We start from the raw sequence: 18,527 nt of genomic DNA on the forward strand, positions 1-18,527 counted from the left end.
ATTTAACGCCGTCTGCAAGGATAATAAATGTTGTTTACTGTCTAGGGAGGGCTGCCGACCGTAACGCCTCCTCGCCTTGCACACTAATTGGCTCAATCGCAGTATTTCCTGCAGCCGGGCTTTACGTTTATGGACCATATAGCTTATAATTTCCCCCCGAAACACCGCTTTAGCCGCCTCCCAATAGAGGATCGGACGATCAGCATGCGGCCCATTATGTAGCTTATAATCGCTCCAACTGCGAAGTATAGAGGCCTTAAATACTGGGTCTCGATAGAGCTCCACAGGGAATGTCCATCTGCCATGACCTCCCTGTTCCTTCTTAGGCAACCAGCACATTTCCACCCATGCATGATCTGAGATTACTGTGGCACCTATAACTGCACTTGGCACTGAACCAAAAAGCTGCTCCGAAACCAACAAATAGTCAATTCGCGCTTGCGTATCATGCGCTCGAGACAGATGTGTGTAATCCCTCCCTTGCGGATCGAGAGTCCGCCAAACATCCACCAGCCCCATCTGTCGACAGAGATTAGGCAGCCCCCGATTCTCCTGTCCATGTACCTGTCTCCGGGGCCCAGTACAATCTATCAGAGGGTCCATTACTGTATTGAAATCTCCACCAAGTATTATGGGTAGAGGATGCTGTCGTAGCAATTTCAATGTAATCATCTTATAAAACCTCCTATCATAGTGGTTCGGGGCATATATATTCCCAAACAGCACTGTCTGACGGTTTATAGTAGCCTCACAGATCAAAAATCTCCCCCCCCCCGGGTCAGTATATCGGATCTCCAATTTATCTACAATCCCCTTTCTGAACAAGATGGCAACCCCTCCTTTCTTCCCCCTAGCCGCTGCAGAGACGCACTCCCCCACCCACCAAGTGCGCAGCTTCGCATGTTCCACGTCTGATAAGTGGGTTTCTTGCAGTAGGGCTATATCTACTTTGTGTCGTTGTAAATGCTGTAGGATTTTAGAGCGTTTAATGGGGGATGTAATCCCTCCTACATTCCATGTAACAACTTTCAGGGAACCTCACTCCTATTAGATTCCCTTCCCTGCGATCTATACCATTCTTGCTTTGAAGAGGGGCGTCCCAGCCACCACCCCCCTCCCTTTTCCAACTTGTTCCATATACTTCCCTTTTCCTGGTTTATTCTATTGCGTGCCTCCAGCCTAGACTCTGTGTGGTTTCCTGGAAGCCTTCCCTGTGCCCGGCCCTTCCTGTTCTTGTTTGCTGTGCTTCAGTCCGGCTGCTCCAGTCCGGGTTGTATCTGACTGTCTGTGATCTGCCTTGTCTCTTGTTTTGGGGTGATTCTCCTGCCACTGCTGCTCCTCGGCAGCAGCCCAAGGGTTCACGTTTCCTCACTAACGTGACAATATAGCAGTGAGACCGGGGCAGAGACTGCTGAAGCCCGCAAATACCATTGCAAAGGTTATCTAGTGAGGAGCGGAAGCAGCTGGAAGCCCCGTTTCATGTTGATGAAATTAAGCAGGCTATAACTGGGCTTAAGGGAGGGAAGGCGCCTGGCCTTGACGGTTACTTAGCTAAGTTCTATAAAATATTTTTGGGGGAGGTGGGGCCTCTGCTGACAAGGGTGGGGAATGCTTGCATTAGGGGCCAACCACTCTCAGATAGTATGCATGAGGCAGGGATTTCATTAATACTGAAGCCGGGGATGGACCCTGCTGTATGTGGCTCTTACTGGCCGATTTCACTGTAAACTTGGATATAAAAATTCTATCTAAGGTACTTGCGGTCAGACTAGGTAAGATAATGCCCAAGCTGATACACTCTGTGAAAACAGAACAAAAGTATCTATTTAGCAAATTTGCTTTTTCTTCATCATTATCCACATAGTAGTTCGCAGTATCTTTTAGTCTCACATTTCCCTTTCTAGTCTTTCTCCTTTCACTTATATACCTGAAGAAATTTTTGTCACCCCTCCTTACATTTCTAGCCATTTGTTCTTCCGCTTGCGCTTTCGCCAGACATATCTCTCTTGGCTTCTTTCAGTTTCATCCGGTATTCCTCCTCGTGTTCCTTTTCTTGAGTTTTTTTGTATTTCTGGAACGCCAACTCTTTAGCCTTTATTTTCTCAGCCACTTGCTTGGAGAACCATATCGGTTTCCTTTTTCTCTTGCTTTTATTTACTTTCCTTACATAAAGGTTCGTGGTCCTATTTATAGCTTCTTTCAGCCTGGACCACTGTCCTTCCACTTCTTGTATTTCCTTCCAGCCCTTCAACTCCTTCCTCAGGTATTCCCCCATTTTACTAAAGTCAACATGCTTGAAATCTAGAAGTTTGAGTTTTTTTTTTTTTCAAAATCCTTTTTATTAGTTTTTTATAGTATAGAACATTATCAGGAGTTACAACGTTTCAAAACTTACTACATACAGCTGAAATTCTTAGTACACTCCTGCTTCATTACCCTTTGCCCTCCCTCCCTCCCGTGTGTCATGGTGGTGCTGGATTCTATTCTTGAGATTGTTCATATGGTTGCCAGAGTTTGTCAAAGGCTCCCGTTCTCCCTCTTCTTATAACTGTTAGTTTTGCCATCTGATACATAAAGTCAACTTTTTGCAGCACCTTTTGTATTTCAGGTGGCTGTGGTTTTTTCCAGTCTCTTGCTATTGCTATTTTGGCTGCCACTAGATATTGCGTAGCCAGCTTGTGTTGGAGTCCTGTTAATGATATCGGTTTCAAATGTAGGAGGCAGTTTTCCGGCCTGCATGGGTAGGGGTGTTGTAGCACTTTAGTTATCAATGTGATCACCGTCCTCCAATATGCTGCTATCCTCGGACAGTCCCACCAAATATGCATAAAGGTGCCTCTGGCTCCACATGATCGCCAGCATTCTCCTGATGTCTCTGGGTATAAATGTTGTAGTCTATCTGGCGTATAATACCACCAGTAATATATTTTGAAACCATTCTCGATTGCACTCTGAGCCATTGAGGGCTTAAACAAGTATCGGTAGCCTCTCTTCCAACTTTCTTTTGAAAATGTGCATTGCAATGTTCCCTCCCATCTGCTAACATAGGTCACCTGGGGGTCTGTTCGTTGTAGCAAAGCTAGGTATAGGCGTGATACACTTCCCTTTCCCCCTCCCTTTCTCAAAGCTACTTCCAGAGATGTCTCCCCCAATTCCAACTCTTCTCGGGTCCTGGTATATATATAATTACGTATACAGCAATAAAATACTTGATCTTTGGCCTGCAGACCGTATTCCTCCTGTAATTCTGCAAAGCCTATTATCTTATTATTCTCCCATAATTGGCCCAGTGTGTGCAGCCCTGCTCGTGCCCAGTGTCTGTAGGCTATCTCATTAGTTCCTAATGGGAACCCCGGGGCCTTTCGTATTCCTGTCTGATGATAGTATGTTCGGTCTGGGAACCACTGTTTCCTGATTTGGTACCAGGTGGACAGAATATGCCCCACCCCTATGGGCGCCCTTCGCCCTATACTCCTCAGTTCTTTATTTGGTAGCCACAGAATATCCCCCACTTCTCTCATCCCCAACCAGGACCTTTCCCAATGCAACCATTTTTTATTGACTGCCGGGTGCCAATCTGCTAAGATTCTCAGTTGGGCCGCTTGGTAATATATGTAGAAATTCGGGACTCCCATCCCACCCCTCTCTTGCAGTTGAAACATTATGGCACGCCTCACCCGTGGTGGCCTTTTTCTCCAGATGAAAGCAAACATCTTTCTATTGAGGCGAGCAAAGAAACTTCGAGGGATTGGGATAGGTAGTGCCATAAACAGATACAATAATTTCGGCAACATCATCATTTTAATGGCATTTATACGCCCCATCCATGAGATGTTTAAACCTTCCCATCTATCAAGCTCTGCTAATAATTCTGTTATTTTGATTGGAAAATTTGCCTCATATAAATCTTCCATTTTAGGTGTAATATGTATCCCCAGATATTTGATAGATTTTTTGGCCCATATGAACGGGAATGCCGCTTTCATCTGCGTAACCTCATGCCCAGGCATTGTGATGTTAAGAATTTCGGTCTTGCTAATGTTTACCTTAAAACCTGATCGTTCCCCATATTGCTTCATTATCTCTACTGTCCGCCGCACAGAGGGTTCAGGGTTTGTCAATGTCATCAAGATATCGTCTGCAAATAACATCAGCTTATGCTCCCTCTTCCCTCTTACTACTCCCTTGACTCCTATATCTGCTCTAATGTTGCAGGCCAGTGGTTCAATTGTTAGGGCAAACAGTAATGGGGAAACTGCACATCCCTGCCTGGTACCTCTTTGGAGTTTTATTGGCTCTGAATATGAGCCATTGATTTTTAGTACTGCCAATGGGGCCTGGTATAATAATTGCAGCCATTTCAAGTATCCTCCCTCTATTCCAATCCTCTGTACCAGAGCAAACAAGAATGGCCATTCCACTCGATCAAATGCTATTTCTGCATCGATCGAAAGTACTATGGCTGGCTCCCGTTCGCCTCTCATCTGCTGTAGCACATGTAATAAGCATCTTGTGTTGTCAAAGGCCTGACGCCGTGATATAAACCCCACCTGATCTTCGTGGACTAGCCTGGGCAATACCTTTTGCAGCCTATTTGCCAATATTTTTGTGAATATTTTATAATCTATATTTAGGAGGGATATTGGCCTATAGGACCCCACATTGCTGTGGATCCTTGCCCGGCTTAAGCAATAAAGTCACTGCTGCCAGTCGCCAGGAGTAAGGTAGCTCCTGCGCCTGGTCAAATGACCGGAAGAGCCGCAGTAGCATCGGTGCCAGAGTATTTGCATACAATTTATATATTCTAGCTGGGAAACCATCTGGCCCTGGTGCTTTAGCATGGGGGAGTGCTCTAATCGCTTCCTTAATCTCCTCCAGCTCTATGGGCATCGAAAGTTTTTCTCTTTCCCCCTGTGACAGCCAGGGCATTTCTATCCCTTGCAAGTATTCTTCTATATTATTGGGGGTTACCTCCACTTCAGATTTGTACAGGTTGGTGTAAAATTCATGGAAAGTAGCTTGAATGTCACCTGTTAGTGTGACCGTTTGGCCTTGCTGTGTTATAAGACTGTGTATCTGATTACGGGTAGCCTGTTTTTTTAATTTGTTCGCTAATAGCGTACTCGCTTTATCCCCTAGCTCATAATATTCCTGTTGCACTTGTTGCAGTTGACTAGCCACCTCTGCCATCTGTAATTCATTAAGTTGTATTCTAGTTTTATGAAGCTCAGTCATTGCTTTTTTATCCATGGGATCTGTTTTATGTTGTCGCTCTGCCTGTTCTATCGTCTCCCTTAGTTCTCTTTCTGTAGCTTCTTTGGTTTTTTTCAGATGGGCCTTGAGGGCGATAAGCTGACCTCTCAGTACTACTTTTAGACCCTCCCATAAGCTCTCTGGGTGGATGTCTCCCAAATCATTAAATTCCAAGTATTCCTTTATATACTGCTCAATCTTTCCCACATTTTCCGGCTCGTTTAGGAGTGCCTCATCTAATCGCCAATATCTTTGTCCTCCCGCTTCTCTCCCAAACCTGAGCCTGAGAAACACCGGGGCATGGTCTGACCACGTACGTATTTCTATATGTACCTTCTGCATGGCTTGCGCCACTACCCCATCCCCCAACCAGAGATCTATTCTCGAATAGGAGTTGTGTGTGGGTGAATAGAAGGTATAGTCTTTATCATGTACATGTGTAGTTCTCCACAAATCCCTCAAGCCCCACCTCTTTATAAATCTCTTCAGAATCTCTCTATCTTTCTTGGCATACCCCGCCTGTCCCGTTGAGTTGTCTATCTGGGGGTCTATTGTCAGATTGAAATCTCCTCCTATTATAAGCTGCCCTTGGACATTCTGTTGTATTTTTTGCTCAATCTCTTCCAGGAACTTGCCCTGTCCTTCATTAGGTGCATATAGTGTAACAAATGTATACTGAACATTACACAGTGATGCTACTACCAGTAAGAACCTACCCGCTTTATCAGACACACTTTTAGTAATTTTCCAGGGCAGTGTATCCGAGAATGCCACGAGTACTCCCCCCTTTTTATAGTTTTGGCTGCTGGTTGAATGTATTACCATCGGATATCTCCTGTGGGCTATCAATTTCTCATGACATTTCTTTAAATGCGTCTCTTGCAGCATAATTATGTCACTTTTTAATCGCAACATCTCTTTGAACATTCGCTTACGCTTTACTGGCGAATTGAGGCCCTTAACATTCCATGTTACACAACTAAACTGATTTTGCATGTTCTGACCCATTTTGTTTGCCTATTCAGCCACCACCAGACACTTAAACACTGTCCCCATCCCTTCCCCTCTTCCCTTCCCACCCCATTCCAATTAAGACATGCCCCAATAACCTCTTGAGTCATGTCTGTTGCCGAGAGAGGTGACGTCTCCCTTCGTCTCCCAGCTTATTCTATATGTCCTCCCCCATGAGATGGTTTCTCTCACCATTTATCTGTTCCGCTGTTCAGTTCTACTTTTTCCTTCAGGATTCTCTGTTGCTCTTTTCACTTTCCTGCTTGTGGGGCCAAGTGTTTCCCGGATATCTGCCTTCTCAACCGTCCACGCCCCTGTGATACCCTTTGCCATTTGGGTTTGATGGATCGCGTTGTACCTTCCTGTTCGTACTGGCGAGGGTCTTCCGCTGTCTCCGTGTGTTTCAAATATTCCTGCGCGTCTTCCAGCGATGCCACTCTCCTCTGTTTTCCCTCTCGGATAAAAGTGAGCGCAAAAGGGTATTGCCATTTGTATGATACGCCTTCCTCCCTTAGCTGCGCTGTTAGTGGCCGCAGTTCTCCCCGGCGCTTTAGAGTCATTGCAGATAGATCTTGATATAACTCAATCGGATAACTCTCCCACGTCACGGGGCTCGCCACTCTCGCCCTCCTCATCACAGCTTCTTTAACTTTAAAGTCTGTGAAGCATGCCACTATATCTTTAGGCTGGTTTGATTTTCGCGCGCCCAGTGCGCGATGTGCACGCTCTAGTCGAACTGAAGCTTTATCATATGGCTTATCCTCTGTGGACAGTACCTGCGCTGCAATAGACTGCACCACCTCTTCGCAGTTGTTAAATTCGGGAGATTCCGGCACCCCGCGGATTCTGATATTGGAGCGCCTGCTCCGGTTCTCCAGATCCTCGATTTTGTCCATTAAGTATCTGGCTTCTGTTTTTCTCTCGTTTATTTGCTGTTCTACTGCCTTGATTGTTTCTGCTTGTTCTTCCTGATTATTTTCTACCTCCATCACGCGGTTACCAAGTTCTGTTATTTCTCCTCTTAATTCTGAACTCAGCTGCGCAAAGTCCCTTCGCACTTCCTTGAGTTCTGTTTTTATTTTTTGAAACCATGTGCATAATTTCGCCCAAATCTCCGGCTCTACCTCCGTTCTTTCAATCGGCGGGCTGCCTCGTGCTTGTTCTGGTTCAATCCGGTCCGCTCTCGAGGCCTGGGCGCCATTTTCTTCCCCCGCCTGCCCTCCGTTCCTTTCTTTTTGCTGGTATGAAAACGCTGCTAAATCCGGCATTCTAAGCTTAGATTGCGACATCGCTCGATTCCACTTTGCTTCACCTGTTGGAATCTGCTTCTTCAATCGTTCCCCTGGGGACAGGAGCGCTAGATAATCGCTATTTTAAAGCTGGTAGACGGGAGCTCCGTTTTCACTGCTCCATTTGCTAGCGTGACTTCACTTCCTCCAGAAGTTTGAGTTTTGAGTTGCTGCTCTTCACTTTAGCTGTAATATCAAACCAAACTGTTTGATGATCACTGCTGCCCAGGTGGGCACCCACTCGGATATTTGACATGCTATCCCCATTTGTGAGCACCAGATCCAGCATTGCTCCCTCCCTCGTGGGTTCCGTCACCATTTGTCTGAGCAAACTGCTTTGTAAAGCATCCACGATCTCTCTACTTCTTTCCGATTCCGCAGACAGAACCTTCCAATCTACATCCGGCAGATTGAAATCTCCCAGCAACAGCACCTCTCTCTTGTTTCCCAACTTTTGAATATCTGCGATCAGGATGGTTAAAGAAGTTATATGAAAGACCGATAGCGAGGCTTAAAGTTAATGGAGGGTACACATCAGCTTTTCAGATAGAGAGGGGTACGAGACAGGGATGTCCACTCTCACCACTGCTCTTTGCATTATCATTTGAGCCATTGGCGCAGAGAATTTGGGAGTCGGTAGACATTAAGAGAATCACAATAGGACAGACCGAGTATAAAATGGCTCTCTTTGCTGACAATGTGCTCTTTTTTTGTGAAGAACCCTAGCTTAACTCTCCCAATATTGATGGCGAAGCTGGAGGGGTTTGGTAAGATATCCGGTTTCAAGATAAATTATGAGAAGTCCGAAATGATAGGGGTGTCCATTGCACAGCATAGGATTGAAGAGCTCTCACGGGGGTTTCCTTTTCGATTAAAGCTGGGTAACATTCAATTTGTTGGGGTTAGGATCCCTGTGGAGTTGTCCCAGTTATATCATCTTAATTATACACCTTTGTTACAGCAAATACAGAGAGGTTGGATAGCAGCGGTTCGAATTAATGTCTTACCACGGGTGCTATTTTTGTTCCAGACTCTACCGATACAGGTCCCAAAGGGGGAATTGGGAAGGTTACAAAGGGATATGGGATATTTCGAATTTCATATTGGGGGGGGGGGGGGGGGTAGAGCACCGAGACAAAGCAGGAAACTGTTATGGCGGTCGGTGGATATGGGTGGGAGGGGAGTACTGAATTTTGAATGGTAGTATTGGGCTGCCCAGTTAAAATTTATTTCAGCATGGAGTCACGAGAGTCTGTCAGTGGTGGCTAGCCTAGATCAGACGGTGGTGCAGAAATATAAACTGAAAACGATTTTATGGGCTTCTCTCCCATCCAATACTTATGGTGCAATGACCTCTAATCCTTTTGTGTGTCATCTACTAGTTCTGTGGGCATCTCTTAGAAAACGGTTTTGGGGGTCTAGAAGAACATCCACAAAAGCTTATATCGGGGAGGAGCCAGGCTTTGGGGGTTGGTGTGGGAAATCGGGTAGCGGAGAAGGGGGATTGTTAGTTTTAGGGATCTGATGGAGGAGGGAAAGTTAAAAACACTTGAAGAGCTTAAAGAGCAGGGCGAGGTAATAGATGCAGAAGGATTTTTCTATCTCCATGTTAAACATTATATGTACAAACAAGGGTGGTTGAGTGAGGACCCTGTGGAACATGAGAGGTTAAAGAATCTGTCGGGATCAATTGGGAAGATGAAGGGAACTACCTCTATTCTGTATAAATTTATAAGAGGTAGGACTTTTGAGAAATGTCATATATCTCAGTGGGAACAAGATCTGCAGAAGGAGTTTACTACTACTACTTAACATTTCTAAAGGCTACTAGGGTTAAGCAGCCCTGTACAATTTATCATAAAAGGACAGTCCCTGCTCAAAGAGCTTACAATCTAAAGGACAAGTGAACAGTCAGTCCAATAGGGGCAGTCAAATTGGGGCAGTCTGGATTTCCTGAAAGGTAAGAGTTAGGTGCTGAAAGCAGCATTGAAGAGGTGGGCTTTAAGCAAAGACTTGAAGATGGGCAGGGAGGGGGCTTAGCGTAAGAGCTCAGGAAGGTTGTTCCAGGCATAGGGTGAGGCGAGGCAGAATGAGTGGAGCCTGGAGTTGGCGGTGGTGGAGAAGGGTACTGAGAGGAGGGATTTGTCCTGTGAACGGAGGTTTCGGGCGGGAACGTAAGGGCAGATGAGGGTTGAGAGGTAGTGAGAGGCAGCAGACTGAATGCATTTGTAGGTAAGAAGGAGAAGCTTGAACTGAATGTGGTATCTGAATGGAAGCCAGTGAAGTGACCTGAGGAGAGGGGTGATATGAGTATATCGGTTTTGGCGGAATATAAGTCGTGCAGCACAGTTCTGAACAGATTGAAGGGGGGATAGATGGATAAGTGGGAGGCCGGTGAGGAGTAAGTTGCAGTAGTCAAGGCGAGGGGTAATGAGAGCGTGGACGAGAGTTCGGGTGGTGTGTTCAGAGAGGAAAGGGCGAATTTTGCTGATGTTGAAGAGAAAGAAGCGACAGGTCTTGGCTATCTGCTGGATATGTGCAGAGAAGGAGAGGGAGGAGTCGAAGATGACTCCGAGGTTGCGGGCAGATGAGACGGGGAGGATGAGGGTGTTATCAACTGAGATAGAAAGTGGAGGAAGAGGAGAAGTGGGTTTTGGTGGAAAGACGATGAGCTCGGTCTTGGCCATGTTCAGTTTCAGGTGGCGGTTGGACATCCAGGCAGCAATGTCGGATAAGCAGGCCGATACCAGGCGGAGCAGGTGGGGGGAAGAGGGGTTGTTGGTTGGGAGGCGAGGATAGTGGAGGGCAGACTTATATGGTCTGTGCCAGAGCCGGTGATGGGAGGCGGGACTGGTGGTTGGGAGGCGGGAAGTACTGCTGGGCAGACTTGTACGGTCTGTGCCCTGAATAAGGCAGGTACAAATCAAGGTAAGGTATACACACATGTTTGTCTTGTTGGGCAGACTGGATGGACCGTGCAGGTCTTTTTCTGCCATCATCTACTATGTTACTATGTTACCTTTGCCTGGGTCTCCGCGGTGATGTCTGGTGTGGAGAGATACAGCTGGGTGTCATCAGCATAGAGATGATACTGGAAGCCATGAGATGAGATCAGGGAGCCCAGGGAAAAGGTGTAGATTGAGAAGAGAAGGGGTCGAAGGACAGATCCCTGGGGAACACCAACAGATAGCGGGATGGGGGTGGAGGAAGATCCATGAGAGTGAACTCTGAAGGTGCGGTGGGAGAGATAGGAGGAGATCCAGGAGAGGACAGAGCCCTGGATCCCAAATGAGGACAGTGTGGCAAGGAGTAAATCATGATTGACAGTGTCAAAAGCGGCGGATAGATCGAGGAGGATGAGGATGGAGTGTAGTGGCCTCTGGATTTGGCAAGGAACAGGTCATTACAGAGTTTAGAGAGTGCTGTTTCTGTCGAGTGTAGAGGGCGAAAACCGGATTGAAGTGGATCGAGGATGGCTTGAGAGGAGAGAAAATCAAGGCAGCGGCTGTGAACGGCACGCTCAAGTATTTTGGAGAGGGAAGGGTAGGAGGGAGGTGGGGCAGTAGTTGGAGGGACAGGTAGGGTCAAGTGATGGTTTTTTGAGGAGAGGTGTGACTACGGCGTGCTTGAAGGTGTCAGGGACAGTTGCAGTGGAGAGAGAGAGGTTGAGTATATGACAGATGGAGGGGGTGACAGTATGAGAGATGGTGTTAAGTAAGTTGGTGGGGATGGGATCAGAGGAACAGGTGGTGCATTTCGAAGAGGAAAGAAGGTGAGCAGTTTCCTCCTTGGTGATGTCAGGCAAGGAGGAGAAAGAGGCCTGGGTTGGTTGGTTGAGGGAGAAGGTTGAAGGGTGAAGAGGAGGAGATGGCTTGGTAGTGAACTCAAGGTTGATCTTTTGCACCTTGTCGCGGAAGTAATCGGCCAGTGATTGAGGAGAGAGCGAGGGGGTAGGGTGGGAGCGGAGGGCACTTTGAGGAGGGAGTTAAGGGTGGCGAAGAGACAACGGGGGTTGGAGCTGAGAGAGTTGGTCAATTGGGGGGGTGTAATAGTTCTGTTTGGCAAGGAATAGGGAGGAGTGGAAGGAGGATAGCATGAATTTGTAGTGAAGGAAATCTGAAAGGGTGCGAGATTTCCTCCAGAGGCGTTTGGCAGATCGGGCACAGGAGCGAAGGTAACGGATGCAAGGGGTCAGTCAATGCTGGGGATTAGTACGCTTTGTGGGACGGGAGGTGGATGGTGCGAGGGTGTCCAGAGCAGAGGAGAGAGTGGCATTGTAAGCGGAGACAGCCTTGTTGACAGACTCGGAGGACATGATGGAGGGGAGGAGATTAGAAATAGTAGAGGATAAGGTGGGAGGGCCAATAGCCTGGAGATTCCTGGAGGTAGTGGTTAGAGTTGGTCGGGGCTGAGGGGGGGTGAAGAAGTGTGAAGGTGATCAGGTGATGATTTTGAGAGATGAAGAGCTGAAGCGTGGAAATTGGAGGGAGAGCCGGAAGAGGAGAGGATGAGGTTAAGACAATGGCCGTCTCGGTGGGTAGGAGTGGTGGAGCAAAGCTGGAGGTTGAAGGAGGATGTTAGAGTGAGGAACTGAGAAGCGTGAGGGTCGGATTGGTCATCAACGTGTATGTTAAAGTCTCCGAGAATGAGGGACGGAGATGAGGGTTCAAGAAAAACGGAAAGCCAGGCATCGAAGTCGGTGAGGAAGGAAGAGAGGGATTTATTAGGGGGGGCGGTAAATGACTGCCACTCTGAGTGGCAATGGGTAGAATAACCGGATGGAGTGTGCTTACAACAAAAGAATGGATGGCGATTATATTGGAAGTTAAAAAAGATTCGAACTGTGTGTTAAGAGAATGCTTACAAAGTTCTCTCGAGATGGTACTATACACTGCAGCGATTGCATGCTATGTTCCCAGAGGCTTCAAAGATGTGTTGGAAATGCGGAGCAGAGGAGGGTACTTTTCTTCACATTTGGTGGTCTTGTAGAGGATTGCAATCATTTTGGGGAAATATCACAGTTAAGATTGCAGTGCACATGGGCAAACCCTTGCCATGTGAACCATAATGGTGCCTGCTCCGTTTGGGCAATCGGCGAGGAGATAAGTGGCAGAGACGCTTTAAGAGAATGTGTTTATCAGCGGCTAAGTGTTATTGCAGCACATTGGAAGAAGATGGAGGCACCATCTGAGCGAGATTGGATTTTGAAATTATCCCTTATTGGGGAAATGGAGAAACTCACGGACAAGAGAGTGGGTAGGTACTGTACAACATCTGAGCTATGGACAAAGCTTAGTGAATTGACCCAAATGACTTAGTAATAAGTGGAGGGAGGGGGGAAGTGGGGTGGGAAAAGGGGGGTGTAAAAGATTTTGTAAAGGTATATCTGTTGTATAACTTTAAGATTGTCAATAAAAATTTAAAGTTAAAATTAAAAAAAAATGCTGAGGGAGGAGGTTGTTCCCTCGCCAACTTCTATGTTTAATTCTATAGTAGGAGAGGGACAGCTGCCTGAATCTTTAGGCAAGCCCACATAGTTGAATTGCCAAAGCCGGGTCGAGATTCCCTAAAACCCGAGTCATACAGACCGATCTCGTTGGTTATTGAATAGAAAACAGAGGGTGGGGTTAAATGGTCATTTCTCTCAATTGAGGAGAGTGAACTGTGGAGTGCTGCAGGGATCTGCACTGGAACCAGTACTGTTTAACATATTTATAAATGATATGGCAATGGGAACGATGAGTTAGGTGATCGAATTTGCAGATGAGACTAAACTGTTCAAGGTTGTTAAAACACGTATGGACTGTGAAATATTGGAGGAAGATCTTAGGAAATTGGAAGACTGGGCATCCAAATGGCAGATGAAATTTAATGTAGACAAATGCAAGGTGATTCACACTGGAAAGAATAATCCGAATCACTGTTAACTGATGCTAGGGTCCACCTTGGGGGTCAGCGCTCAAGAAAAAGATCTGGGTGTTGTCGTAGATAATACGCTGAAATCTTCTGCTCAGTGTGCAGCAGTGGCCAAAAAAGCAAACAGGATGCTAGGGATGGTGAATAAGACTGAACATACTATAATGCCTTTGTATTGCTCCATGGTGCATCCGCACCTTGAGTATTGCTTTCAGTTCTGGTCGCTGTATCTCAAAAAAGATATAGTGGAATTAGAAAAAGTTCAAAGAAGAGAGATCAAAATGATGGACTGGATGGACCATGCAGGTCTTTTTCTGCCGTCATCTACTATTTTACTATGATAAAGGGTATCAAATCCTCTTGTATGAGGAAAGGCTAAAGAGGTTAGTGTTCTTCAGCTTGGAAAAAGATGGATGTGGGGAGATATGATTGAGGTCTATAAAATCCTGAGTAGTGTAGACCGAATAGAGGTAAATTGATGGTTTTTTACTTGTTCCAAAAGTAGAAAGACTAGGGGACACTCAATGAAGTTACATGGAAATACTTTTAAAACAAATAGGAGGACATATGTTTTCACTCAACAAATAGTTAAGCTCTGGAAAAAGCTTTGGATAAGTTACTGGAGAAAAAGTCCATAGTTTGCTATTGAGACAGGTATGAGGAAGCTACTGCTTGCCCTTGGATTGATAGCATGGAATGTTGCCCCGATTTGGGTTTCTCCCAGGTGCTTGTGACCTGGCTTAGCCACTGTTGGAATCAGGATACTGAGCTAGATGGACCATTGGTCTGACCCAGTATGGCTATTCTTATGTAGTATGCCCATAAATTGGTCTGAAGGTTTTTATGAACCTGTAGAAGGGGGAAAAACAGGTTTTTCTGATGGATCTGTGTAGGGATTTTTGCAAACTGCCATTAAAAAAACATTAAATCATTGGGGTTGGAGTCTGGGAGTAAGCATTTCTGCAGATAGGGAAAAACTAGTTCTCCGAGGACAAGCAGGCTGAATATTCTAACAGATGGGTCGTCGTCCACGAAGGCCCAGGAGCCTGAAATTTTTAGAAAAAAAATAGAAGTCTCTAGAACGCTCCATTGCGCAGGCCGAGCGCACCACGCATGCACGAACGGCTTCCCACCCGCGACGTGAGCGTGTCCCATTCAGTTCTTCTGATCTGCATTTTGAAGAGACACGTCTTTGTTTAACGCTCTCTTTTTTGGACTCAGGAGACCCGGGTTTGCATTTTATTGCTTCCCTATTTCCTTTTTCAACCGCACTAGTTTGCTTCCCAAAATTAAAAAAAAAAAAGTTTTTCCCTGTATTTCTTAGTTTCTTCCTTCCTCCTTTTAAGTTTCCTTCTTTTTCGACGCGGCCGCCCTTTAGGCTGCTCGGTCGTGCTGTTTTTCCTTTTTTGTGCCCCTTTTTTCTTGGGACCATCGAGCCTTTTGATTTCACGACCGCCGTTTTTACCTCCATGTCATTGAGGACACCCAGCGGCTTCAAGTGTTGTACTCGGTGCAACCGGACCATCTCAAGTACCGACCCCCACGCGTGGTGTCTCCAGTGTCTTGGGCCCGACCATCTCCCAGGTGCCTGTAAGTTGTGTAAATTGATGAAAAAATGGACCCAAGTGGCTCGAGAGGCTCAGCGTGAGAGAGGTTTTCCAGATCGGTCCGGTCCTTCGACATCGACATTGGTACCGAGGACGGCAGCGTTGACGTCAAGGGATGCATCGACATCGGGAGTCCAGGTAATGGCTGCCGAAAGACCGCATCAAGCTGGGAACAGCGAGTCATCGAGTGGGTCTCCACCTATCTCGAGGCCCACTGCTATGCAGGCCCCCCCCCGGGACTGACCTGCATCGGACCTGGACCCGAGGAGGTGTGAGGATTCCACGTCCTCCTCTTCGGTACCGAGGAGTCTCAATGACGGGCGTCGAGCGAAGGCTAAGAAGCACCGCCATTGTTCTCCTTCCATGCACGGTACTGAGAGCTCCGGGGAGCCGAGGGAGTCGGCACCCGAGAAGCGTCTGCACCGGGAGGACCGCTCACCCTCCATTCAGGAAGTGCCAATCTGTCGGTCATCTGGCAGCCTGGTACCGGCTCTCGAGCCCCTTCAGAAGCTTCGGGAGTCCAGGCAGGGATCGACTTCTCAACACCCCCCACGAGGTCGTCGATCCTCGATGTCGAGACAGGCTCGAGGTCGGGCTGCTCTTAGGGAGCTCTTGTCCGATACCAATGAGGAGCGCTCGTGGGAAGAGGAGGAAGACCCAGATACTTTTCGGAGGAACAGTCGTGTGATCCTACTCTGATCCTCTGATCCTACTCCACCAGTTGAGAGTAGAATGTCTCCACCTGAGTCTTTCTTTCTCATCCTTTGTGCGGGAAATGTCTAAGGACATTCCATTCCTTATGGAGGTTGTGGATGAGCCCAGGGCCGAGATGCTCGAGGTCTTGGACTATTCTTCTATGCCTGCTGAGGTTGCTATGGCCCCCTTGGATAATACACTGAGGGAAGTGGTTATGCAAAATTTGTCGTGCCCTCTTTCTAATCCAGATGTCCCCAAAAAATCTGAGTCCCAGTACAGAGTCATGGAGAGCCTGTAATGGTGAAGGCCCAACTTCCTCACGATTCCATGGTGGTGGACTGTGCTCTCAGAAGAGCCAAGAGTACTAGAGACTATGCCTCGTCGCCCCCAGGCAGAGAGTCTAGGACCTTGGATTCTTTTGGGAGGAGAACGTATCAGGCCGCTATGCTCGCCGCCAAGATCCAAACATACCAGCTCTACACAAGCATCCAGTTACGGAACTCGTTGAGTCAGCTGTACAGTTTAGTCGAAGCACTTCCTCTGGAGCTTGCTGAACCTTTTCACCAGGTGGTCAGACAGCAGAATGTGTGCCGCAAATTCCTGGCCATGGGTTCTTATGACACTTTTGATGTGGCATCCCGAGTAGCTGCTTAAGGCATAGTGATGCGCAGACTCTCATAGCTGCGTGTCTCTGACCTGGATCAGAAGACCCAGCAGCGAATGGCGGATGTTCCTTGCCGGGGGGATAATCTTTTTGGAGAAAAAATAGAGGACATGGCTGATCAGATAAAAAAAGCATCATGATGCCATGGATTCTTTCTCCTGCCGGACGTCTTCTGGTACCGCCTCCTAGGAGGTTTTTTGGAGGGAAGGGAAGTGCTCCCTATTCCTATAACAGGCGTAGGTACACTCCTGCTTCTCGGCAGCTGGTTCAGGCTCAGTCCTAGCATGCACGTTCCCGTCAACGCCGTGCGCCTAAGGCCCCTAGGGCTCCCCAGCAAAAGCAAGGGATGGGCTTTTGACTGGCTCCAGTGCAGCATAGCCTCGGAAAAAGTGTCCGTGCTGGACGGCTTGCCTGTCGGGGGGAGGTTGATATTTTTTCACCAAAGGGGGCCTCCGACAGGTGGGTTCTTCAAATAGTCCAGTTAGGATAGACTCTCAATCTGGCATCCTAGCCTCCAAATTGCCCACCGGGAGCTCAGTCCTTGAAATTTGTTCAGCTTATGGGTACTTGCCTTGAAGAAGTTGGGGAAACACTGCTGTACTGTATTTTAACATTCTTTAAAAACTAGGTAATAAATAAATATAAAGAAAGAGACCCACTGTCAAATGCAATAGTACTTTCCCTTCAATAAATAAAATGTTTCTGATTAGCCAACAGATTGTATTACTCATTGTGTTATAGTGAGCTTAAACTTGGTGAGAGGCTGAATGGAGATGAGTGAAATGACTATTATTGAAATAGACATCGATCATGATTCTGAAGGATGGTTTGGGGCTTGAAGCATAGAGAACTTACGTTTATAAATTAATTTTCTGGAACACTCACATGTTCTGCTGTGTTTTTGATACCTGTTTTCCTTTTGTTCTTTAGCGTAAAGAATGCTTTCCTGGTACTGAGGAGAAAGTGAAGAGATTAAAGCGAAAGAATGCCGAGTTAGCTATAATTGCCACACGTTTAGAGGAAAGAGCAAAGAACCTTCAAGAAGCAAATCTTAAAATGGTGAGTTTTACTTTATGAATCAAGGCATGAAGTTTATTCATTACTTAATATCTATTTTAGTACATTTTTGAATTTAGGATCAATGGAGAGCTTAACAAAGAATCCTTTAATTTTTAATTACATAGTAACATAGTAGATGACGGCAGAAAAAGACCTGCACGGTCCATCCAGTCTGCCCAACAAGATAACTCATATTTGCTGCTTTTTGTGTATACCCTACTTTGATTTGTACCTGTGCTCTTCAGGGCACAGACCGTATAAGTCTGCCCCGCACTATCCCCGCCTCCCAACCACCAGCCCCACCTCCCAACCACCGGCTCTGGCACAGGCACAGACCGTATAAGTCTGCCCAGCACAATCCTCACCTCCCAACCACCGGCTCTGGCACAGACCGTACAAGTCTGTCCAGCACTATCCTCGCCTCCCAACCACCAGTCCCGCTTCCCACCACCGGCTCTGGCACAGACCGTATAAGTCTGCCCAGCCCTATCCCCGCCTCCCAACCACCAGCCCCGCCTCCCGATCTTGACTAAGCTCCTGAAGATCCATTCCTTCGGCACAGGATTCCTTTATGCTTATCCCACGCATGTTTGAATTCCGTTACCGTTTTCATTTCCACCACCTCCCGCGGGAGGGCATTCCAAGCATCCACTACTCTCTCCGTGAAAAAATACTTCCTGACATTTTTTTTTGAGTCTGCCCCCCTTCAATCTCATTTCATGTCCTCTCGTTCTACCACCTTCCCATCTCCGGAAAAGGTTCGTTTGCGGATTAATACCTTTCAAATATTCGAACGTCTGTATCATATCACCCCTGTTTCTCCTTTCCTCCAGAGTATACATGTTTAGTTCAGCAAGTCTCTCCTCATACGTCTTGTAACGCAAATCTTATACCATTCTCGTAGCTGTTCTTTGCACCGCTTCAATTCTTTTTACATCCTTAACAAGATACGGCCTCCAAAACTGAACACAATACTCCAGGTGGGGCCTCACCAACGAATTATACAGGGGCATCAACACCCCCTTCTGCTGG

At 46.9% G+C, this 18,527-nt stretch overlaps 1 protein-coding gene across 1 annotated transcript in view; it reads left to right on the forward strand.

Annotated features, from left to right (window-relative positions):
- Positions 1-18,527, forward strand: part of TSPOAP1 (TSPO associated protein 1) — an 864,237-nt gene that overhangs the window by 62,599 nt on the left and 783,111 nt on the right. The window contains exon 3 of the mRNA XM_030186055.1: positions 17,367-17,495. Coding sequence (XP_030041915.1) covers positions 17,367-17,495 — 129 coding nt within the window. The remainder of the gene's footprint in view (positions 1-17,366; positions 17,496-18,527) is intronic.

The sequence above is a fragment of the Microcaecilia unicolor genome, chromosome 13 (assembly GCF_901765095.1).
Source record: "Microcaecilia unicolor chromosome 13, aMicUni1.1, whole genome shotgun sequence".
NCBI classification, from domain to species: Eukaryota; Metazoa; Chordata; class Amphibia; order Gymnophiona; family Siphonopidae; genus Microcaecilia; species Microcaecilia unicolor.